Below are 14,536 nucleotides of genomic sequence, written 5' to 3'. Positions count from 1 at the left end.
GCTCACGCCTGTAATCCTAGCTACTCAGGAGGCTGAGATCTGAGGATCGCGGTTCAAAGCCAGCCGGGGCAGGAGAGACCATGAGACTCTTATCTCCAATAAACCACCAGAAAACCGGAAGTGGCGCTGTAGCTCAAGTGGTAGAGCGCTCGCCTTGAGCTGAGGGACAGCGCCCAGGCCCAGAGTTCAAGCCCCACGACCGACAAAAAAAAAAAAAAAAAAGTTGTAGCACTCTACACCTTGAGACACAGCTCCACTTCTGGCTTTTTTGTAGTTAAGTGGAGATAAAAGTCTCACAGACCGTGGGCACGCCTGTCATCCTAGCTACTCAGGAGGCTGAGATCTGAGGATCGCAGTTCAAAGCCAGCCCGAGCAGGAAACTCCGTAAGACTCTTATCTCCAATAAACTACCAGAAAACAGGAAGTGACACTGTGACTTAAGTTGTAGAGTGCTCGCCTTGAGCTGAAGAGCTGAGGGACAGCACCCAGGCCCAGAGTTCAGGCCCCACAACCGACCAAAAAAAAAAGAAGAAGAAGAAGAAGTAGAAGAAGAAGTAGTCTCACAGAGTTTTCTGTCTCATTTGGCTTTGAACTACAATACTCAGATCTCAGCCTCTCCTCAGTAGCTAGGATGACAGGTGCCAGCCACCAGCACCTGTCAATAATGTGTGTGTATGTGTTTGTACGTATGTGTGTGTATGTGTTTGTGTGTGTACATGTGTGTGTGTATTTTTGTTGGTCTGGGCCTGGGTGCTGTCCCTCAGCTCTTCGGTTCAAGGCGAGCACTCTACCACTTGAGCCATAGCCCTGCTTCCAGTTTTCTGGTGGTTTATTGGAGATAGTCTCATTTTGCACTTGTCTGCCTGGGCTGGCTTTGAACTGTGATCCTCAGATCTCAGCCTCCTGAGTAGCTAAGATTACAGGCCTGAGCTACTGGCACCTGGCAATGTATTTTAAAAGCCACAGATGGGGGCTGGGGGGTTAGCCCAGCGGAAGGGCGCCCACCTGGCATGCACAAGGCCCTGGGTTCGGTCCTCAGCCCTGGAAATAAAAAGCCACAGATGAATGCTTATCAAAAGTTGGTCAGCTGGATGTGGTGGTACATGCTCATAATTCTTGCATTCGGGAGGCTGAGGCAGTAGGATCTCAAAGATCTGGAGTTCAAAGCCAGCCTGGGTATAATAGGAAACCTTGTCTCAAAATATGATATGCTAGATGTTTGAAAATACATGAATGTCTTATGGACACGAGCTGCTGTTTCGTTTCTAGAACAATGGTTGCCAGGCCTCCTAACAAGGCATTTACTTGGATTCCATGGTTTAATGCAGTATACCTATGTGTATTGCCCGTGTACATATGCACAATCCCGTCTGAACGGTTTCCTCAAAGCACACATAAGGAGTGATCCTTAGCATGTAGAGAGGTGAATCTGTGCCTTTTTTTTAACTTGTAAAGATAGGGCTGGGAAGGTGGCTCAGTGGTAGAGCGCTTGCCATGCATGCATGAGGCCCTGGGTTCGATTCCTCAGCACCACATAAACAAAAAGAAAAAAGCTGGAAGTGGCGCTGTGGCTCAGGTGGTAGAGTGCTAGCCTTGAGCTGAAGAGCTGAGGGACAGTGCCCAGACCCAGAGTTCAGGCCCCATGACCAGACCCCCCCCCCGCCCCAAATAAATAAATAAATAAATTGTAAAGATGCTCTACAGAAGTGTTACAATTACATGAGTAAAGCAATGCGTACCATACTTGTTGATCATTGTTACCCCTTCCCTTGTTGTTGTCCCACTATCCCCTCCTTCCCCCACTGAATCTGTGTCTTTGCATATGCAATCGCCAGTGTGGACAGCGTTAGAATACCCAGGGAAAAGTGTGCAACAGCCTGGCTGCTTCATTGCCCTCCAGTGCTCCTCACCCTGCCTTCAGGTGTGCCACTGAGGTAGACAATGTGCTTCCTGAGCAGTCCCCCTAAACCTTTCCTTGCATGCATCAGTGGGCTGCCTTGTGTCTCCACTCCTTGGTGGTAGTAAATCTCTGGATTTGTCATCTGATGTTGGCACTGTGGGTAGAATTGTAAACACCCAAATATATCAGCTTCAGATCTTGGGGTGATGAGGAGTACTACAAAGACACAGTCAACATGCCCCTGTTTACCATGATCTCCATGATGAAGGCTCACATATGGGAGGGAGGGTGAGCTCACACGTGTGTGTGTGTGTGTGTGTGTGTGTGTGTGTGTGTGTGTGTGTGTGTGTGTAGCGTGAGCTCAGATCCTCATGTTCTCTTATCTTTTTCACTCAAGGCTAGCACTCTACCATTTGAGCCACACCTCCACTTCTGCCTTTTTAAAGCTGTTTAATTGGAGCTAGGTGTCTCTCGTATTTGTCTGCCTGGGCTGGCTACCAACATGGAGCCTTAGTCGTTAGCCTCCTTAGTACAGCTAGGGTTACAGGTATGAGTACTGACACCTACTTAGATACAGCTCTCTATAATGCGGACATTCCATGCCACAAGAGAAAAGAATGGAATTATAAGGGATTATAAACAGATGGCCCTGAGTTGGTTTGCAGTGCCACCTGCACTTACAAAAGTCTGGTCAGTTTCCCTCTTTAGGAAGGCTGTGGGAAATATGTGGATGTCCTAAGTTGGGCTCAGTTCACTTTGAACCTTGGAATGGTGAATTTTTTTTGTATTTATTTTGTGTGTGTGTGTGTGTGTTTTTTATATACAGAGATTTGAACTCAGTATCTTGTTCTTCTTTAAGCAAGCACTTTACCACCTGAGTCACGTCCCCAGTCTAGTGGTTTGTAATGTTATGTGTTCTTTTTCTCCTAATTTTGATCTGCAGAGCATCTCATTCACCGAGGGCTTCAGGACTTCAGCCTCCTTGTCTTCAGCAAATGCCTCCTTTTACCCGCTCTCCACCTCCCCTTTGGCTCCTCCTGGTCTGCCCAATTCCAAAGACAGCAGCTACTCCCTTGAAGATCCTCAGGCTGCCTACATCAAGAGTGCAGCAGCAGAGAGGAGCGGAGGAGCCGTGGCCGACAGCCCCAGCACTCAGTCAGCCTACCTCCCTGGACCCCCTGCGCTCCAGCCTGGTCCAGGTGTTGGGGTTTGTCGTGTGATGAACAGCTGTGGTTCCATCTGTCCTAGGGGGCAGGGTCTTGGTGCTTTAAACCTAGAGACAGGAAGGGCCAGTGGGAGAAAGGGTAGTGGTGAGGGTGGCTTCTCTACTGGGCCGTTCCTGTCCAGAGTGGAGTACCGGCGTGGCCAGCAGCATCGAGGGGAGGGCCCTGGTTTCACATTGACAAATGCACAGCTGCAGGTGTCTGAGGAGTTCATAGATGACGACCCAGCAGACATCTCTTTCTTTGCTGGAGGCTCTGAGGCATTTTCTTTCCCATATAGCTCTTTGGTCTCTCAGGATCCCCGGACACCTGCCCATCTCACTGTCTCGCCTCCCTTGTGTGGTCCAGAAACCTTCCAGCACCCAGAATCAGCCCAGTCCAGCCCTGACAGATACTCCACTGAGGCAGTAGACATGAGTGTAGAAGATGATTTTGAATTTGGGGAGGGAAGTGACTTCAATGGCAATGTGCAGCCCTCTAACACCTCAGAACTATTTGAGGTGAAGGCACAAGCCAGCCTCATGCAGAGCCTATTGAGCCCCTCTGAGACCAGTTCCCTTAGGAACAACCAGTCTGAGAACAGCTCCCTCAACAATATGCCACTGCATGGCGGACTGTCTCTGCTCATATCCAGCTCAGCCAATCAGTCTGAGGCCAGCTCCATGGTTAACTTCCCAGCCTACTCAGTCCGCTCAGAGTCCAGCTCAGCCTTCCAGTTCTCTGATATCATTGACCAGTTAGAACAGCTCAGCTACCCGCCCACAACAGCTGAAGACTCCAGCAGCACAGACACAGACTCATGGGACTCTGAGGCTGAGGCTCCTCTGGACATGAGCCTTTTCTTCAGCAACCCTTTTGTACAGACAGGTGGAGAGAGAATCCCTTACAATTTGCAGGACAGTTTAAAGTGTGCAGCTCCAGGAGAGCAGGTAGACAAAAACCCATCTTGACCACTGCAGACTCCTTTATAAGGAGATCCCCTCCCCTATCCATGGAGAGCTCAGAATCATTTGGTTTAGACATAGGAAGTGATTATGTATATACAATATAATCCGTTTTTTTAAATTCCTGATTCATATTTTTTGAATGTCAAAGAATTAAAATTTCCACCTATCATAATGTTAACACTTATGCAACCAGTTTAGAGTAAATGAGCATTTCTACCATTCCTCCTGGTGGCTGATAATTGCCATCTGAAGGCTGAGGAATTAGCCTCTGTAGCTTTGGGTTGGGACATGTGCCTTTAATTCAAGTAAAAACCGGTGCTACACATTTTGAATGTTACACAGTTCTGATTTGTGTTGACTTTAATAGAATGTATGTAATTATGCCTGTTATGCTGCTTTGTAAGATGAGCCATGCCACTCCTACTCAGTTAGGATGTTTATCTGATTTGTCCAGCCAGGGAAACTGCAGGAAATCTCTCCATAATGCCTCTGCAGACCCCTTCCGAAAGGGGGTCCTGGGGACTGTGCCTGTGCCAGAGGGCCTCTGCTTGTCGCTGACGAGACGGGGGTAGTGCCGTGCGTAGGGCGCGCTGCAGGAGCACTGCTCAAGTGTGAGCTGTTCTTCTCCTTAGTACGTGTGATAACCCATAGATAATATGGTGGCGGTAATGTAGAACCAGACTCACAAACAGGCCAAAGTGCTTGGAAGCTATTTCTCCTACTTGTAGAACAAATTATTCGTTAAAAATTATAAGAACATAAGATGCCCAAAATGTGAGAAATCTTGGGTTCTTGTTCCTTATCTGGGGGAGGTGTCTCTGTCACATCAGATGGTTTGCAGTCACCATGATGGCTGTGTGCAGTGGATGCCCAAGGTAATGGAAGGCCCTGGTTGAAAATACTATAAAAGTTGGGGCTGAGGTTCCTTAGCACCTACCGGATATGCCACCAGTCAAGGTCAGGAAAAGCCTCTGCCATGCAATCCAGAGCCCCACCAGTGTCAGCCCCAGGCCTGCCCTGGTCTGCACTGTTGAATTGGTTCCATCCACAGGTTGAGTAGTTTGGCAGGAGGAGAATATTGATGGTTTTCCTTCCTGATCTTATCTAGTAATGAAATACAGAAATAGTTTGATTTTCTTCCCAAAATGTCCCGTGGAAGCTTTTTCTCCATGCTGAGATGGGTCTTGCACATGTTAAGCAAGCAAGCACTCTGCCACTACACCTCAGCTTTCCTATGGAAACTTTTCATTTCCAGTCATGTGAGAGACCTCTAGTTCTGAGTTGGAATGGATTTGCTGTCTTTGCCTTGCTGGAGTCTCGGTGAGCTGTGAGGTGTCATGAACATATTGGTCTCTGGTTTCTTTTTGGTGTTGTGCGGACAGTAGCAAAGGGCTTATGTGACATGCATCATGTTATTTCTGTTTTTTGAGCTTCCTTAAGCCTAAAGTCTCACTCTTCTTGTCTTTTGGCTAGTGCTTCCATGTGTTCCATTCTATCCTCTCATAGTGTTGGGCAGTCTTCTGAAGACTGCTAAGGCAGGATTGGTATCCTATGCTCCCGTCTGCCGTCTGTGAAGGCTCCTTTTGCTAGCATGGAGAGGCTGGTGGTGAACTTGGCACCTGTTTACAACAGGACTGGACAGGACAATTTATTCTCTCCCCCGTACCACTCCAGTAGTAAACCAATTGACATATCTGAAACATAACACATGGTAGCTAATGAAGATCTTGCCCTTCATTACATACTGCCTAGGCATTGATTGATGCAATGAAGTAACAGTTGTCTTTTTTTTTTTTTTAAGGAGTCCACCCTAGTGTCAAGTAGCAGGTATCTAGCTTTGGTACCAGATGAAGCTACTGCACTGGAAAGGGAGTGTTCCTTTCAAAGGGGATGTGAGTGGAACTGTCCCCTAGGGCAGATCTCATGTGCCTTCCTGGAGATTGTGGATCAATTCTCAGCCATCTTCTGGTAGGACTCTTATAAAATGGGTTTTGCTGTTCCTATTTTCTGTTAGTGGAGCCTCACTTTCAGGAGATAATTTTTTAGTTAGGAAGTATTCAAAATGTTCAAAACAGGAGGGCTATAACAAGCCCCCACCCCCAAGTCAGCATTGCTTACCCCTCCTTCTCTTCTAAGTTCTGTTGCTGTCACTTTCCTTAGAAACCCTACATGTGTCTCTGAAACAGGACACGTTATATAGTCCCATACACAGTCATACAAACTAATGGTTTATTGGTATCCTCCAAGTCTGAGAACACACTTAAATCACCTACTTATCTTCAAAGTGCCTGTTAAAACAGGGCATGGTGGTACATACCTATAATCCTAGCAAGCTTAATAGGCAGAAGCAGGAAGGTGAAAAGTTGAAGGCCAGCCTGGGCTGTATAGTAAGACCCTGTCTCAAAAGCCATAAAACATCTGTTAGTATCTGATTTGTTGGTAGTAGTGTGTGAGACATGAGATACCTGTGCGCATCTGATTCGCTCATGTTGGTATGTGTGATACATGCTAGGTTTCACTTAGACCCCTCTTCCCAGCCGGTGCCTGGTGTGGGAGAAGCTAGACCAGGGGTCCTGCCCCCTCTTTGAAGCCTGGACTGGCTGTACTAAAGGTTGAGCCTGGCACTATGCCAGGAGGCACTTGAGGTCTGCTGCCGACACCTTACTGGCACTAATTTCCACAGTTTCTCCTTGGGGGACAAAACAGCTCTAAGAGAGCCCAGCATGGAGACCAGTGCTCTATGACTGGTACCAGTGGATGGTGAAGAAGCCCCTGGGCCCGGACACTGCGTTGCCCCCGCGGAGGCAGCACCTAGAAAGGGCAGGGGAGAGTTCTGCCTGGTGGTGGCAGTACTTGACAGAGCTGTTTGCCTCCTGGTTGCATCCAGAGTCTTAAAGTAGGACTCTGCTGCCTTGACCATGGCCTCTGCCGTCCCAGGAGGAGCGAGGGCCGTCAGAGCCTGCATCCATACAGACAGACAGCCAGAGTTTGAGTGCAGATAGACGGGGCCACCAGCCGGTGATGACTTTTGATTTTCTTATGCCACTAACAGTATACGCCACTGCTGCAGGTAGAATGTTTATTTTTATTACTTGTCAAGTCTGTTGTTGCATTAAGTTTCCAAGTCTCAGTGTCTTATATAGGCCAATAGATGAATATTTCAAGTCTACCAACATAGTTATGTGTTAACAAGATTGACTACACTAAAAATATGTGATGATATACACTTGTGAATTTTTTTCTAAGCGTTAGGTGTTGATATATGTCTTTTTATATCACAGAGGCCTTGTGTAAGTGGTACTATATTTAACCCCTTCTCTCCAGAGCTACCATGCTGTACGTAGTGGTGATGTCCAAGAGCTGGGCACTAGCACCCAAAATAGTTTAAATATAGAAACCTTGACCCTAACGGTTAAGCCATTCCCATGATTATTATTGTGCCAATTGCGATTTGGCCCTTTCTGATAGCTTTGGTGTGCAGGTACATTTTGATTTTCATTCAGGCTCCACATTCTACTGAGGAGGGGTCACAGTGCCGTGCACACACTGGGGCCATGACCGTGCAGGAACACACGTAGCACACATGACCTTAGCTGTGAGGTGCTTTACGTGCCGCTCAACGCTGATGTGATCCATACATGTTCAAGGTACACTTAACGCCTTCCCATCTCATGAACATCAGAAAGAATCTAGCACTGGGTAGGCTGCTTTATGGTCAGAAACAACAGTCTTCTTGGAGAGGGGTGGGCTAGTGTTTGTTCTCAAGGCTGTAGAATTGCATAGACCACCACATCACTTTGGCTTGTCCTGTAACCATGTGTGCTATCAGGTGATGTTGCCACCATTGTCCATGCAGTAGGTGCACCCGGGTCCATAGTGTCAGAGCCTTGTCTTTTATGGAAGTAATTGCATTCATTCCCTTAGGAAATGAAGAAAAATGAAGCTGGAATTTTTCTTACACATTCGAAATTTGTTTGCTCTTTAGAGACACATTTTGTTGTCTGGTTTGCAGTACTTAATTTTTTGTTTTCCATTGAAATTGCCATTTATAAACTTGCAGATATGTACTAATTAAGAGTTCCTAAGTTGTTTGTTCAATAAAATAAGGAAATATTTACTATTCAAGTTATGTTTTTTTTTTTTGTTTTTTTTTTTTTGTGATGGTCCTGGGGCTTGAACTCAGGGCCTGGGTACTGTCCCTGAGCCTTTGTGCTCAAGGTGGCTGCTCTAGCACTTGAGCCACAGCTCTACTCCTGGCTTTTTGGTGATTAATTGGAGGTAAGAGTCTCATGGAGTCTCCTGTGCAGGCTGGCTTTGAACCGTGATCCTCAGATCTCAGCCTCCAAGCAGCTAGAATTACAGAAGTGAGCCACCGGCACCCCGCAGGCAGGTATGATTTTTTTTTAAATAGATCTTAGGTTTTTTTCCTCTCTTTAGAATTTTGATTTATATAAGTTAAAAGTCATTTCACATATTAAATCCATGCTTGATCCTTTAACTAGCTGCATAGTTGTGCAACCCCTTCATTGACATCTTCACTTCACAGGCTTTGCAGCCCCAAGCCGTGCCACAGGGCTGTGGGAATGGCCTTGTCATCATTGTGGGTAATGTCATCTCTACCCAAGGCCAGCAGGGGGCAGTACCTTGCTTCTCTCAGAAGGCTCTTTAAATCAAGATGTTACCTGTGACCACTGTGGCCAGCATGGCAGAGAGAGGTATAGGAACCCATAGTCTGCACTCAGACCGTGTGCACCTCAAGGTATGGGCTGTGTGCCACTGCCTGTGCTAGATGCTTGCCGTGGAGATGGGCACTGAGCAGGTCTCTGCACCGACTGTGCTGCGGGTGGGTGGTAAATGCTGGACATCTGGACACAATCACCTGCTCTCATCAGCGGGGTCCACCCTGTGGAGCCCATCACTGACTGCCAAGCACAGGCTGCAGCCCCCAGGGCAGTCTCTATTCTAGCTCTGATCTCAGACTTTTCTGCTTGACCAGCACAAACCTACTGCTGCTTCATGAAGCTTCTCAAGCCTCACCCTCTCGAGTGTATGGGACCACCCACTGCCACCCCCTCTTCCTGGGCAGCAGCACATCCTTGGAAAACAGGCTCCCTCATGTTGGGGTGCTTGAGCAAAGTCAGCCACTGTGCCCAACACCTCCGGGAGGAATAACTGTGCCCTGTGGGTACCGCACAAGCAGTGGACAGAGGAAATAACTGAGCCCAGAGTGAGAAGCACCCAGGCCCTCTTAGAGACCAACGTTGCATTCCACCCCACACAGAAGAGCCGCCATGGCCGCAGTCCATGTAGGAAAATAGCCCCTGGCATGCACTTCAGGGTCTCCCCAGTGTCCAGGGCAGCTACTTCTCACATGAGGAGTGAGTCTTGGGCTCGAGTCCCCTGCCCATACCTGTCCAGCACCAATTGCTCAGGAATGAAGCAGTGACCATTCAGTGGGCACCCAGGGAGCTGCCTTGGTGTACAAATCCTGATTCACGAAACTATTTAAAAAAGCATTTCTTAATTGGTTCGGTAGGATGACTGATACAGATAGCAAGAAGTGTGTCAGACCCCATGCCCATCACTGGATTGGAGCTTGGGGCTTGGGGATTTTACTTTCAGGATTTTTGTTGTTGCTATTGTTTTTTTGTTTCATTTTGTTTTTTTCCAGTGCTAGGTATTGAGGGCCTCATGCTCTCTACCGCTGAAATTCACCACTGACTGCCAAGGAATCAAAGTATCAAAGCCGTAGATCAGCTGCCCATGCAGAAGGGGAGATGACTGAGTGGCAGGCTGTGACTGCGGACGAGTTGCCCTCTTACTTTGTGTTATAAATTAGTATATTGTGTCAGTTATGGCCTTTCCCCCTTTTTTCTCTTTTTCCCCTTCTTTGGTACCAAGTACCTTTATTTGAAGGAATGCTACAAATGAGAGGATGTATGTGGCTGATTTATTCAGCATACGGTGACAGTGACCCAGCATGTGTGCCCCTCAGTGATGTCCAGTGGAGTCTCCCAGGGGAGCTTGCAGAAGAGAGTTCTGTCCGTGCCGGAGCCATGGGCAGCACTGCCCCAGTCCTCGGCTAGATCGCGGCTGCTCATCTCCCATGAGTCTCAGTGCACTAGGTCACATGGTGGGGTCCCTGGCAGTGTCCCCCACTCTCCAGTAGGAGTGCACACTGCACTGAATTCAGACTGCCAGATCTTCCAGTCACACTCTGATTTCCTGACGTCCTGTAGGAAGATCTGGCCACCTCACCTCGATGGCTGCACCCGTTTCTTGGTGTGTTCCCTCTTGTGGATTCTGGTGACAAACATACTTAGCAAAGTTCTTCAAAGCCACGTCATGGGGTTCAAATCCCTGAGGCAGACGGACAGACACAGGAGATGCAGGATTTGAGGTTTTCCTGGTGGTGGCGGTTTTGGTGCACCTTCAAATGGGACACAACCACCACACAGCAGCGGAGGCTGTGGGGGCTGCAGTGCCAGGGGAGGGAAGGGACAGGACACCAGCGCTCTGAATAGCCTGCCGGGTGGAAGTGTTGAGCACCTGTTCAAACACTGTTGAGACTAGAAACCGCAGCCACTCTCATGAAGGAACATCCGTTCCTACCAAAGAGGAAGATGAAAGAAGACCATGCTTGCTGGGGCTCTCCCTATGTCGGGATGCTCTGAACTAGAGTCGACCTTGCCTTGGTTCTGCTGGGCACTGGCTCAGAGCTTGGTGTGTCACCCAGCCCGCAGTGTAGACAGCCCTGTGGAATGGTTCCCACTCTGTAGATGGAGACGTGGGAAGAGAGGTGAGCTCCATACCGATGACAGGAAGAGTGAACGGAGACGGAGGCTCCTTGTCCTCTCCTCCCACGTGTATGTCAGAGCCAGATGCTGTGTGAAGTGACCCGCGGCCTCCTGAGGAGACTGCTTCTGATAGCCCTCCAGCTCACAGCCACATCCCTTCCAGTTTGGCTCTCTTTCTTCTGGGATTAACAGTTCACTATTTGAGCAAATGGCTCTTGTTCTTCTTACAACATAAACTTCAACTGACCCTGAGGTTTTCCAAACAAGAACGGATTGTTTCTCCTCTGCTGGGCTGTCATTTTTTGAGGATTATTTATTAAAATTTTGAGAAAGAGGATTTAAAGTTATGAAATCTTTTGCTGGGTATTGGTGGCTCATGCCTGTAATCCCAGCTACTCAGTAAGCTGAAATCTGAGGACCACAGGTCAGAGCCAACCTGGGCAGGAAGTTGGTGAGACTTTTATCTCACCCTCTAAAAAGCCGTACATAGAGTTGTGACTCGAGATAGAGTGCAGAGGATGGGAAGGGCTGGGAAGGGGAAACAAAGGAGGAGGCTACAATGCTTGATAAGAAATGTACTCGTTATCTTGCCCATGTAATTGTAACCCCTCTGTACAGTATTTTCACAATAAAAAAATATTCAAAAAAAGAGAGAGAGTGCCAGTCTTGAGCAAAAAAGCTCAGGAACAGCACCCAGGCCCTGAGTTCAAGCCCCAGGATTGGCACAAAAAGGAAAAGGGGGTAAAAAACTGTTTTTCTTCTAACTGTAATAGTTCTTTTTCATCATCTTTCATCTCTAGTGAGCTAAAAACAATGCCTTAAAGGAAAAAGTAAAGGCAAACACAAAAGTATAATACCGTATTCTTTAACATTTCAAAAATTATCAGATGAATGCTGGGAAAAACTTGATATTAAAGACTGCCGAAAGGAAAAGTGCCTACCAAAAATGTGGACTGTTGACGGTGGAAGTGAGTTTTAGATTTTAAGTGTCCTGTGAAGAAAGACTTGGATCTTACACCTCTTCCACGGGTCGCTGGAGCAGCCTCTCCCGCTGACAGCAAGCTGCACTGTGGGCATCCCCCCAGCAGAGAGCACTCAGCAGATCATCCCTGTCAATCGCAAATAACCGACTTGCAAACTAAAGGACTTGTGTATACAAGTCTGTCAGTCATATGTGACAGAATGTGGGTTACTGTGGGGCGGGCACATCTTTTTACCAGCAGTGTATCTGTATTTGTTTCTGGATGCTTTTTTTTCTTTTCGGTCAGTTGTGGGGCTTGAACTCTGGGCCTGGGCGCTGTCCCTCAGCTCTTCAGCTCAAGGCTAGCGCTCTACCACTTGAGCTACAGCGCCACTTCCGGTTTTCTGGTGGTTTACTGGAGATAAGAGTTTCACAGACTTTCCTGCCCAGGCTGGCTTTGAACTGCAATCCTCGGATCTCAGCCTCCTGAGTAGCTAGGATTACAGGCATGAGCCACTGGCGCCCAGCTTTTCTGGATGAATTTTGTAACAGACTCCTGTAGCTCCAAAAAATGCTGACTCTTTCTGACTGACTTTTAGTTCAAGACCTTGGTTGTAGGAGTCTGTTTTCACAAATCCTTCAGATTAACTCTAACATTCTGTAGCACCTAAAAACTTGATGTTTACCTTTTTTAGTTTTTATTTATTTTGCAGTGTTGGGGCTTGAACTCAGCGCATTGTCCTTGCTTGGCTTGCTTGCTTGATTGGCAGTCCTTAAACCACTCCTCCAGTCCTACATTTTGCTGATTTTTAGGAATCTCAAGGAATTTTCTGTCTGGACTGGCTTTGAACTGTGCCTTGTATTTCAGCCTCTGCAGTCGCTAGGGTTACAGACATGAGCCACCAGTGCCCAGCTCCTTTAAAAACTTACAGCTATGTGTTCAAATATGCTTTAGGAATGCTGAGCAAATTTTCCAAGTCATGGAGCAGTAGACCCAGCGCCCTTTGTGTCATCTCTGAGCTCAGAGTGGCGCTGCCTTCAGACTGCCCATGTCACTTCTGGGAAGCTTCACTGCCCCCCACGGTCTTGCTGTGCAGTGTAGTGTCTCCAGCACCGTCGTTTCATGGACAGACACTGGCGATACAGGAGCCTAACTGCATACAGCTGCACATGGCGCCACCCCGCCTTTACAAGGAACACCGCGACTGCCACTTGGCAGAATATCTCCTCACAGATTTTGATGGTGGTGGGGTGCTGTCCATGATTTTGCAAGAGTCAGACAAGTGCATTGCTAGTGAGCTAGAACACAGCTGCTCCCCAGATTTCTTTACCTTATCGGGTAGGGTTCGTGTTTTTGTGATTCAAAGTGTAGACACGATTGTGTTATTTGCTATAGCTAACATTCAATTATTACAAAATAATTTAAAATGATAGAGCTCCAGCTCTGAGAAAAAAATCCAGCCAAGAGTTTAGGACCCTGACTTCAAGCCCCAATACCACACACAAAAGTTTAGTGGAACTTTATGGTACTTTATCCACTAAGTTTCGAGTGAATAGCAAGTGTTTATGTTGATAATTCAATGACAACTTGTAACTTCCATAGGTACAAAAGCAGCTGAGTCCAAAGGAGCATTCTTTCCTAAAGAAGAGTCTCCATCCTCTGAGTCTTCACTAAGGGACTGCTTGTTGAACTTTCACCCTACACTTCAGGACCAGTAGCTCAAACCCAGAAAGGCCTAGGCGCACTTCCCACGCTGCTGATACCATTTCCTCACATTTTATCTCCTCCCATTTAAAAATAAAGTCAGATTCTCAGCAATTTCTGTTTTGCTTTTCTTTTCTTTTGTTTCTGTGTAGCCAGGGCTAGCCACAAATTCATGATCCTCCTGCTCCACCCTCTGGGTGCACCACACCCATCCTGCAGCAGCTGTCTCTTTACTGTCCCCAGAGCGTCCTCTGGGGACGTGGCCTGTGTGGAGCTCGGAATGGTAAAGTGACCATCTTTGGACATACTTTCTTAGCTGAACGTAAGACATTGTGGCAGTTACAGTTTTTAAAGGTGCTGTTGTGAAGAAGTAGATAGATATTTAGAGCATCGAGACTTTTCTCTGAATTTTAATTACACTAAAGGACCTCATGATCATTTGTTAGGGACAAAGAGGATTTAGGAGCACAGATCCTGAATGGTGCGCCCTTGGAAACAAGCTGTTCACCTAGGAAACCACATGGCTTCCCTGGGAGCTCTCCAGAGGGACAGGTTAGCATGGCAGAGAGAGGTGTAAGAACTCTATGTTAATGTTGTAGCATACTTTGTTTGTTTGTTAATTTAGTTAGTTGGTTGGTTGTGGGTCCTGACCTCTGGGCCTGGGCACTGTCCCTCAGCTCTTCAGCTCAAGGCTAGCGCTCTACCACTTGAGCCACAGCACCACTTCTGGCTTTTTCTGCTTATGTGGTGCTGGGAATCGAACCCAGGGCCTCATGCATGCAAGGCAAGCACTCCACCACTGAGCCACCTTCCCAGCCCCTGCAGCATACTTTAATAAAGCCAAATGCTAATAAACTGGTTAATCATTTTATATAGTAGCACTGTCTAGGTCTTCTGCGTCAATGTATGTTCGTTTTAAAATGTATCTTATGGACAGTTCCAGAGTAAAGTTCCATCATGAATATTCCTCTTTTAAAAGACCCAACAGCAGGTGAGGTCTTGG

The 14,536-nt window shown here is 47.3% G+C and overlaps 1 protein-coding gene across 4 annotated transcripts in view; it reads left to right on the top strand.

Moving 5' to 3' along the window:
- The window catches only part of Farp2 (FERM, ARH/RhoGEF and pleckstrin domain protein 2), a 114,127-nt gene that overhangs the window by 67,643 nt on the left and 31,948 nt on the right, over nt 1-14,536 (top strand). For all 4 annotated transcript variants that reach the window (XM_070000603.1, XM_070000528.1, XM_070000445.1 and 1 more), the window contains one exon: nt 2,844-3,099. In XM_070000603.1, the coding sequence (XP_069856704.1) occupies nt 2,844-3,099 (256 nt within the window). The remainder of the gene's footprint in view (nt 1-2,843; nt 3,100-14,536) is intronic.

This window comes from Dipodomys merriami, unplaced genomic scaffold (genome assembly GCF_024711535.1).
Source record: "Dipodomys merriami isolate MVZ:Mamm:240054 unplaced genomic scaffold, mDipMer1.0.p SCAF_1, whole genome shotgun sequence".
Lineage (NCBI taxonomy): Eukaryota > Metazoa > Chordata > Mammalia > Rodentia > Heteromyidae > Dipodomys > Dipodomys merriami.
Note: the sequence above shows the minus strand (reverse complement) of the source record. Positions and strands in the feature narration are given on the sequence as shown.